Here is an 11,099-nt window from a genome sequence, read left to right on the forward strand (position 1 = left end):
GAGAAGAAATATCAATCATCTTTTTCAGTTTGATGGGTGTGAAATTCTGTTCTGCACCATTCACTCTGTGGTTCATGTGAAGCAGCCCTGCTCCCCTGCAGTTGTATATTGTGACCCAGGAAATCTTATGTGGCCACCTTGTGTGAAACACTCTACAAAGAGCCTCTGAGTCATTGATTAGATGTGTTAAGGAACTACTATCTGCCCTACACTGGACTTTGTATATCTATGTTGGGGTGGGGATTACAAAGAAGGTCCCTACAGGTAGGTTATGAGTCTCTTGAAGGCAACATATGTGAAAATGTAGAGATATTTAAAGGTTTGGAGAGTCCCTAAGCAGTCACTTCCCTTCAATGTCTTCATGGGGTAGAAAATGCAAACCTTGCAGATGTGCCCTGGTCCAGTTGTCCTGGTGTACCTGTTACTTGTAGGCTCCTCTCCCAGCACCATGGCCTTGGTCATTTCAGTCTTCATTTTCCCCACTGCCCCTTCCCACTTGCTCTTCCTCTTGGAGCAGTAACTGTATATGGTTCACCATTCCTGTCCCAGTGGCACCTCGGTGGTCTCCAGGGACATCTTCTGTGGTGTCAGCATCAATCTGCTCTACTTAAGAAGCCATTGGGGATGGTTTCACACTCATCAGATAAGTCTAATGTATCTAATAAAGACTTACTGACTTCTATGTGTTAAGCATTATAGTCAAAGTTATGTTACTTCAAAGAGCAAGACACTCCCTGTTGCCTTAGAGCTTTTGTAGTTTAAGAGACAGACATTTAACTGTCCCACCACAATTTCATAAATTAGTGCTTTTGCAGTTGTGATAAGTGCTAGTCTGATATAAAAGTTAGTGTGTTTGTATAACAGAGGGGACTAACCTAGGCTGCATCACACTGAGAAAAAGTGTCATCTGGGTCAAGGGATCTGAAGGTGGAACAGACTTTCAGGAAGTGAAAACACATGGGCAAAGACCCCAAGGTTGTAGGGAGCATGCTGCATTGAGGTCTGAAGAACCAAGCCTGTGTGGCCCAACTGCTGGAGCAAGGGCCATATGATATGAGATGATGCTGGAGGGGTAGCCACGGCCAGAGCATGTAGGGCTTGTCCCATCAAGGTGAGGCTTTGACACTTCATATCAAGGGCAAGGAGAAGCCACCAAAATGTCTCATGTGGGCAAAATACTGAGTGGGTACATTTCCCTGTTTAAGTCTATGGGGTTGTAGACTTAAAAGGGTGTTTTATTATTTTTTTTCCTCCTACATCTTTGAAATATAGTAACAGTCTAAAGAGTGTAGAATGGACTGAGTTTCAGTCAGTAGAGGTGGTGAGAAGATGCAGAAATTTGACTAAGAGAGAAGAAAAAAAGAAGGCAGGGATATTGGTGGGATGTGGAGATGCTTAGGTAGAGAAGGATATTTGGGCACACTCATTTATTCAACTGACCTTTATTAGGCACTTAATAGATTGCAGACCTTGAAAAACATACTGTTAATGTCCTTGAGATGGCATAGATGGAAGGAAGGGCAAAGGGGCAACTAAGTCAGATAGAGACAGAGAAGTCTTCAAATATAAAAAGAGAGTTGAGTTGCACTTTGAAGGAAACACAAAGCCTGGGGTGGGTGTGTTGGGGGGATATATAGGAAGGTGGGAGAAAATGTTAGGGGGAAGAATCAGCACAGGTGAAGATTTTTAGGAATAAAACAATATGAAGGGCATAGGAACAGAGAGAATGAGAATGGAGGTGGGTCTAGAGAGGTTGTGGGGGAAGGAGAAGTTTGTGCTAGGTTTGAACTAAGAGCTAAGTGCTCACAGGCATTGACTTGCTTCATCCTCACAAAAACCCCATGACAGAAGCATTATTATTATGATCACCCCCATTTTATACATGAGAAAACAGAGTTGGCAGAGTTAGAAATAATACAAATAAAACTGAAAATGACTAAAACGACACAGCCATGTGTTGTAGATTAAGAAAAAAAAATCACACCTAATTAGAAACATTGAAAACTATAACAATTGACTCAGAAAATATTAGACTGAATAGAAATAATAAATCCCCAAACAGAAACCATGGTGACCTAAATGGCACATTATAAATTTTACAAATAATGAAAACTCAATGGAAAGATAAAGTTTCCTTGGCAAAATTTACATCTGGAAAAACTGACCCTGGGGATTTGGATGCAAGATAAAACACAGCAGAACAATTATAATGGGAGGACACTTTGTAAAACTTACATGCTAAAGAAGATTGACACAATTTTACTGAAACATTCAGAGGGAAGTTTATTCCAATAAAATAATTTAGGCAAAGTACACAATAATTTTTCTAGTGCAAAATTTAGAAATTATTTAATTGTGTTCTATAAAACAATGAATATGAAATGAAATTGGCTTAATGGAGTTTGCCTTGAAATAATGAATATATTATATATATAATACCTATTTTATATATATTCCAAATAATGTTAGTATCTTTCATAATATATTATATGTTATATACATTCAAATAATGTTAGTATCTTTGGTAAAACATTTGAAGCCATAAACATGTTTCCTTGGGTTTCAAGTCATAGGATTGAAGATGGGGCAGAGGGGGAGGGAGGCAGTGACAGAGGGCCTTTGAAGACAAGAAACATGGGAGGTGAGGGATTTCAGTATTAAAAAATGGGATAATTTCTTGAAAGGCTGTTTGCAAACCAGAGACATGGGTTAGGGTCACATTTACACTAGTGTCAGCTGTCCTGTTAATGGCCTTAATCACTTAGGCTGGCAGCCACTGGAGTCCAAAGATGTCCTCACAGTTTGGCTAAGAATAAGAGTGAGTGTTCATCCAAAATGAGAAGTGGCAGTTGCAAGTAATTTGCCTCTTCCCAATTATTCCTGTTGAGAAGTACTGGTAGCTTCCCAAGATGAGTGTAAGACATCAGTGCTTCTAGATATATTTGTCACCTTTATAATCAGCCCTTGTTTCTCTTTAACATGTCATCTGAAGAAGAGAAGCTAAAAATCTACTAGGGATATCACAACTATTGCTAGTTTATGGACTGAATACTTAACAGTGTCAGTAACTCAATCATGAAAAATGTAAAAATAGTCTGCATGTTTAGTTTCTAGTAGCACTTAAACATTACTTGAAAACATATATTTCATGTCATGTTCAAGTTAATAACTTTGCACATAGTATTTGTATCTTTTATACTTTGAAAGTGAAGGCTATTTTTTATTTATCTTTTAATTTTTTGAAGGCTATTTTTAAGAATGTTATCAAAGTGTGAATGTATAAAAGTTATGCAGAAATAGGAAGTACATTTATTTGAATAAGCAATATACTTAAAATATGATAACATTAAAAGGCATTCATTAATTTATTCTTTTATATAAGACACTGGTGTGGAGTGGATGCCTACTGCTTGGGGGACTGTGTCATGTGCTGTGAACATGAACTTGAACAAGGCACAACTGTGTTCTTAAAGTGCTTAACTGGTCTTTTTTCAAGATGCCCCACAAGAAGTGAGCTCGCACTGATTTCTGGTGGAAAGAGGAGCAAATGCTTTTTGCATTCAGAGTTAGTTTCATTATCTTTGTGAAAACTTCTTTCTTTTTGTAATATGCAGCCACCTTCACAAAAATCAGGTACATGGTACAGTCTCCACCCAACAGAATGGTCTTTCCATCAGGGGTTCCAAATGTGGCATCCCCAGGGTGCAGTGGTTTCCAGTCTTGATCCTCTCAGAAGGCAATTAAAGTAATAATTACAAAAAATTTTGTGTCAGACTCTAAATAATTAACCAATACCATTCCATTCTTTAAAAAGTGATACTTGAAGGATGCATCGAGAGGCATGCGAGTGACCTGACTCCACTGAAACCATGTTATTATAATTGGAAGCAGTTTCAAGAGTTTCCCTTTTAATTTTTATAGTTGACATGTGTAATTAGAGTTAGATCTAATGCCATGTTTGCTCAAATGTGGCCAAAGAGGTTTATTATATTGAGTAAAAATTAATGTCATATCCACCTAGGCACATATTCTACTTTTTGCCATCTGAAGTTAAATTTTGTTCAACAAAATTTAGGAAATATTCTTTCAGAGCCTTCTGTGTACAAGACATTCTACTGTTGGGGACATAAAAATGAGTCACATTGTACTTGCACACAGGGAGACTTTATTCTGATAAGGATTGGTGAATGGTCTTTGGAAAAGTCCAAGACAAGGTGGATGTACTCCAGGTGAGTCACATGTTATATTAACACCTGAATTATCTGAAATGTCCTGCCCCATTGAGCTGGACCATTAATCCTTCAAGCACCAATGTTGTCAGATCATAGGAATTATATAACAGTTCTTCTCCAACTTGGATGTGCTTACAAATCATGTGGGGATTTGGCAAATTGCAGATTTTGATGCTAAAGATCAGGGGTGGTGCCCTGAGATTCTGCATTTCCTGTATTGTCCAGCAGCATCAGCATCACCCAAGAACTTTGTTAGAAATGCAGATTTTTTGTTCCTCTCTACAGACTTACTAAATCAAAATCTTCATGCTAGCAAATTGTCAGAAGTTTACATATGGAATATTAATATAAGTACACAAAGCACTGCATGCATCTCAGTGATTTTCTCAACTCTAGGCATACAAAAGAATCACTTGGGATATTAATATACATTTACATGGATACAGGGGCTGGCCCCATCTCAGATACAACAAATCAGAATCTATAGAGTGACTTTATTTTTAATAAATACATTTTTATTAAAATTTTATTTACTAAATTTATATATAGTAAAATTCATTAATTTTGTGTGCAGTTGAGAATTTTGGCATATACATAGCATACAGTCCTATAACCTATAGCTATATAATCAGTACATCAGTTATGATCCACCTCCTCCAATCCCTCATGCTTCTCATTTTTTATATTTCACTCTTCTCTTTTCCATCCTTTCTTTCTTTCTTCCTATATTTTCCTCCCTTCCTTTCTTTAAGTCCCAGATGGTTTTACAGGGTGGCATGGTTGAGAAAACTGCTCTGAAAAAGTGCTTTTCAGTCAGAGATATGCCCAGAATCCCACATTGCCCAGAATCCAAACACATTGGTTAGTGGCATTAACAGAGGTTCCCATGTAGTGCAGTGCTACCCACACCTGAGTCATATGAAATCATCTGGTGAAGTCATTTGATTCCCTGTTTCCACCTTGGTAAATTAAATCAGAACCTCTGGGGATGGGACCTGGGAACCTGGAGTTTTGAAAGGCTCCTCAGCTGGTTCTTACAGGACCTGAGTTTGAGAAGCACTGGTTTGGCAGTTTGAGATGGGTTCCATTCATTTGGGAAGAAAATCACCTGGGTAATTCTGAGAAGTATTCCCATTTAAGAACCATCACTCTTGGAATATAGACAGGCAACCAGGTCCCTGCCAGTGTCTCTGGCTCCAGGGCCAGCATTCTCTATGCTCATGCTTACATTCTGCTGACAGTGCTCTTCCTGCTGTTCATCAAACCCTCCAAGTTTGTTCCAGCCCAAGGGCCTTTGCACTTGTTTTCCATATGTCTGGCTTCTCATCTTTCAGGTTCCTGCTTCAGTGCCGTTTTAGAGATAACTCATCCGGAATATTCCAACTAACTGGAACACTTTGTTTTCCCCTATTACATTATTATTCATTTCATTCATAGTACTTACTACAGTTTGAAATGACCTGTTTTATGTATTGCTTATTCAATTAATATGGAAGTTCCATGAGGATTCTGCCTATCTTAAATCTCAGGGCCCAAAACAGGCTTAGTAGTCATTCAAAAATATTTACTGAGATAACTAACCAATCAATCCCTCCTTGTAGAACACTGAGTCATTCCTTATTGACTATCAGATCCAAACTATTTTCCAGATTTTTGGGACCTACCTCTAATGCTGTTAGCTGCTGATCTCAATGTCACTTCTCAATCCCCCAAGATTGCTTTTTTTTTTTTTTCTCAAGGGTATTAAACGTTGTGTCATAATCATCTTGACCTGTGTGTCCAGTGCTGGGTATTTTTGTCACTTGCAAGGCTTTCTTCTTGCTTTCCTTGAGTCCTTACCTTTCCTTTAAAACACTGCTGAAGGTTCCTTGCTTTGGTTTCTACCTGGATCCCATCAAGTCACAAAGCAGGGTTTGCCCAGTGGTCTGTATTTGGGGCAGGATGATTTATTCAGTTGCAAGTCAAGATGACTATTGGGATCATTAAATGGGGATTTGAATTGGACCAGAGGTTTTCAGTCATGATCAACCAAGTCAGTAAGATCATACTATCTCAGAGTGGAGTAACTGTTATTTTTAGAAAAGTTCAAGGTAGTGTACAGTTAGGGCTGAAAGTCCTACAGTACGTAACCGCTCATCTCAGCTCTGAGAACGTATAGGGCACTCCATGGGAAATGGACCTCTCAACATATTGGAATCATGGCTCCTGTCTTTTTCTTTGCCTTTTCCATGCATGAACTTCCTGAGTTGCCCTTTTCTTTTTTCCTCAATAGGCCATCATGGATCAGTGTAGGCAAGTGATTCAGATACCAGGGTTCTAAGGAGGGTCAGCGAATGGTGGCAGCAATGACCCAGAGAAACAGTTTCTATCTTGCTCTAACTTTGTTGTGACCACAGGGAGGTGACAATTACCTGGTCATCTGCAAGGACATTAGTTCTGAGTTTTCATTGATAGCTGTGGCTATGGATTGGCTCTAATTTCTAAGTATCCATTTTCCTTTTTTGCAAGAGGTATAATAGTTCCTCCCCATTGCACTTGGAGAGGAATTTCACTTTTGTGAGAAGCCTTGGTTGACCACCCCTCTCCCACATCATTAGTCTGTTACAACATCTGGTTATTATCATTTCTAGACTGTAATTTAGACTTTTTAATATCTAGACTATAAATTTCATGAGGCAATAGACAATGCTCACTAGTATATCCCCTGAGTCAGCACAGGTTATACTCAATAAGTATTTATCCAGAGAAGTTTCAAATATCTTCCTTTCTAGGTTGACTATACATAGTGTCTCACAAAAGTTCAACTGTTAAAGGTTTGATTCCAAGGCTGGCACTCCTGGGATGTGCTGGACCTTTAGGAGGTGGGACCTTGTGGGAGGCCCTTAGGTCATTAAGGGTGTGCTCTTGAAGGAGGTTTGTAGGACTCAGTCTCTTTGCTGCTCTCTGCTTCCTGAACTCAGATGTGAGCAGTTTGCTCTAACACATATTCCCGACTATTGCCCTTCTGTACACCGACAAGAGGCCCAAAGCAACAGAGTCACCCAATAAATCTTGGACCCAGACTAAATAAAACTTTTCCCTTTAAAAATTAATTGCCTCAGGTATATCATTTTAGTGATGGAAAGCTAACTAATACACTTCTCTACGCTGCCATGGTTTTGTGACCATCAATTAAGCTAGTGTACACACAATGTTATATGAACTGTGAAGTTCTACTCAAAGGTACAGCATTATTAGAATATTTTCAATATTTTTTAAAGAAACAGCAAAAATCACCTGCAGATTAGGATGGATAATAGCAGCTATTTCTCCACTTTCATTCCTGGGATAATCAACCTTCTCCATTATTTTATAGATCTCAATAGCACAGGAAAGAAATTCTTTTCCTACAACAAAAATAATACATAATATGGCTACTAAAAAAATCTTTAAAAAAGGGAAGTTGATACTTTAAGGAAGAAAGGAAGGAAGAACAACAATAAAATGAAGACAGTTACAAGGAGAATATGTTAAGTTTAGCTAAAGATGTTCATAAATGATATAAAGTCAAAACGTTCTGCAATTATTCCTATCAGTACACTGATGAACAGAAGTAGAAAATAGAACTTAAAAAGCCTGTGTGGGAGAACAAGAGCCTGGGACTGCAAGTCAGGACCCTGGACTCTGTTCTGCTGACTGTGTCATCTTTTTGTTTGCCTAGCTCTATAATTTTGAGCAAGATGCTTAACTTCTAGAGGTTCACTTTCACTACTTGTCAAAAGAGGGTTTTGGATTAGCCTATCTTGGAGGACCCTTCCAGCTCTGACTTTCAGGGATTGCATATTCTCAGGGGGACTTTCAGTAAGTTAGGGTTCTTCAGCCTAGGGGCTCTTCCTCTTAACCAAGTTCATTAAACACTTAGATAGTTCTTGAGCAGTGTAATCTTGGGATGCAGGCAGTCTACCAGCAATGGAGTTCAGCTTCCAAACATATGACAGTGCTTCCTTCCTCCATACTTGCCCCCCTCCCTAACCCTAACTCTAACCCTAACACTAACCCTTCCCTCTCCCCATTATGAGTCATCATCCACTTATTAGCGATATCATTCGTCCTTTGGCTTTTTGAGATTGGCTTATCTCACTTAGCATGATATTCTCCAATTTCATCCATTTGCCTGCAAATGCCATAATTTTATCATTCTTTATGGCTCTATGTAAATGTATGATTACACAAATGGTATGCCTTTACACCATGTACAGAGAAACAACATGTATCCCATTTGTTTACAATAAAAAAAAAAAACATATGACAACATCAAATGGCTGAATGCCCAGAAACTTGGAAAAGGGAGTAGTTTACGTAAATACCATGCGACTTTTGAGCAAACAGGAACATGTGTTCACAGAATGCTATGGTTTTATCTCAAAGGAAAAATCTTCCTTTGCCTTTAAAGTGGAGTAGTGAAGGGAAGACACTGTGATCAATCCTGCTTCAGCTAACTTTTGCTTAGTAGCGCACTTTCCCAGAACTTAGTGACCTAAAGCAACAACCTTTTTAATTTAGCTCGTGGTTCTGTGGGCTGATTAGGCAGTTCCTCTAGTCTGGACTGTCTTTACCGGTTTCTGATTGCCTTGCTCATGTACCTGGGGTGAGCTGGCAGATCAGCTCATGACTGGATGATCTGGGCTGGTCTCAATCTAATATCTGGCAGTTGACAGGCTAAAGGCTCGAGCTGCATGATTATTGGTTAGGGTGTCTGAGGATGACCTTTTATTATCCATCAGATTATTGTGGACCAATTCACATAATAGCCATACAGAGTTCCCAAAAACCACAAGAGGGCAAATCCAAATGTGTAAGTCCCTTTCAAGTCTCCTTTGTGACAAAAAAACAAGCCACTAGGCAATCCAGATTCAAGAGATGGGTGACTGATGAATGCAAACAAGGAGAATGGAGTGTCCCCGTACCTGTGGTAGGGATATAGGGACCATGATTTGTAAACTTCGCTTTCCACTCAGGTTTGTGGCATTCTCCCTGGGTATATCATTTCTTAACATATTAGAGTTCCACACTTACTATTTGAGAATTTCTTGTGAATATGTTGTGACCTCCCTAATTACAGTTCTATTAGACAATATAGAACCTGCCCACATACAAAGATGGTGAACAGCTCACTTTTAGTTTTCATGATTATGGAGTCAAGGATTCCCAAACACAGAAGTTTCTGTGGTCACAGAGGGCTGCACAATATGAGGCTAAGGAATTACCTTCCCCATAGGCACTGAACTGTGAAGTTGCTATGTCATTATAATTACATCTTTGTCAACAATTTCATACTTATATGCATTCTAGCAAGTGATTATTACTATTTTAAAGTAAATTTGTATATCATATATTGGTCTACAATTTTTTTCTTTTAATCAATAATGTGTGTTGAAGTTTCTTTCATTATTTTTTTAACTGTTCACCAACTGATGCACATTTGAGTCAGTTCCATTGCAAACCAAGCTATAATAACCATCTTTGAAAACAGGAACTGGGAGTTTTTGAGCTTGTGTTTCTTTGAAATGTGGAACTGCTAGGTCATAAGACTTGTACAGTTTAATAAGTAGATACAGTAGATATTATAAAATTACCCTTTAAAGTGTCTTAACCAATCCAAATATTTGTCAGCAAGAAATGAGAGTATCTACCTTTTCTATACCAACACTTTATATCATCAGATTCTACTTTTTCCAATCTAGTGAAGAAAAATGTTTTCTCACACTGATTTGCATTTCTCTTATTACTTGTGATATTGAACACATTTTCTACCTTTATTGAACATTTGCATTTCCTACTCTGTCTTTGGTTTTTAAAATGGAGATTAATAGGATTTGCATTGTTTATTTGCCAACTGGTTTTCTTGTATGTGTATCTTCTGGTCATTGAAAAACAGCTGAGGTGAAAAAAAATTGAAAAAGCATCTAAGATTATAAGCAAAACAAATTTGACCTAGATTACAATTACTATTTCATTGTTTAGTGGTTAAGTTTTACACAAACACACACACACACAGAGTAAGTGATGCACACATATGTAATATATGTTTGGTATTGTTATGGTTTGGATATGAGGTATCCCCTAAAACTCCTATGTTAATATAGAAATATTCACAAGTGAAATGATTTGATTATGATAGTTAAAATCTAATCAGTTCATCCTAGTTTGAATGGACTAAGTGGTAACTATAGGCAGGTGGGGAGTGACTGGAAGACATGGGTCACTGGGAGTGTTCCTGGAAGGGTTCACCTTCTCTGAGGCCCCCTCCCTCTCTGCTTTCTAGCTGCCACATACCGAGCAGCTTCCCTCTGCTATGCTTTTCTGCCATGATGTCTGCCTTGCCTTGGCCCAGAGCAATGGATCCAGCCAACCGTGTACTAAGTCTTTAAGAATGTGATCCAAAATTAAGTTTTCCTTCTAAGTTGTCCTTGTCAGATATTTTGGTCATAATGACTAACACACACCTATATATGCAAATAACCACAATTAAGGAAACAACTCTTACCCACTACTTACCTTCATTGAACTGATATATAAAATCAAGAACATGTTTTATCATTTTTCTTATTTGATCCAAAATATCAGCTTGCAGAACACATTGGAGTTGTTGACCAACTTCTATACCGAGGAACAGAAGGGAAGATAGTAATATTACATAAATATTAGAAGATATTTTGAAATTAAGCATTTTTATAACTAGAATCCCATTATTATAAACTATTTAAAAGTTAGACCAGTTAGCATCATGGAAAGTATTTGAGACAGAATGTTCAGCAAAAACTAAAGCAGAATATTTACATGTTTAAATATGCATAGTGATAAATGTATAGTGAATAAAGACTGAAA

General features: G+C 38.0%; 1 protein-coding gene across 1 annotated transcript in view; it reads right to left on the reverse strand.

Annotated features, from left to right (window-relative positions):
* Positions 1 to 10,878, reverse strand: part of LOC306656057 (olfactory receptor 1D2-like) — a 382,885-nt gene extending 372,007 nt beyond the window's left edge. Inside the window, 1 exon segment of the mRNA XM_079130929.1 lies at positions 10,770 to 10,878. Coding sequence (XP_078987055.1) covers positions 10,770 to 10,802 — 33 coding nt within the window. The 5' untranslated portion in view covers positions 10,803 to 10,878.
* Positions 10,879 to 11,099: the final 221 nt, after the last annotated feature.

Source organism: Sciurus vulgaris, assembly GCF_902686455.1.
Source record: "Sciurus vulgaris genome assembly, chromosome: 3".
NCBI lineage: Eukaryota > Metazoa > Chordata > Mammalia > Rodentia > Sciuridae > Sciurus > Sciurus vulgaris.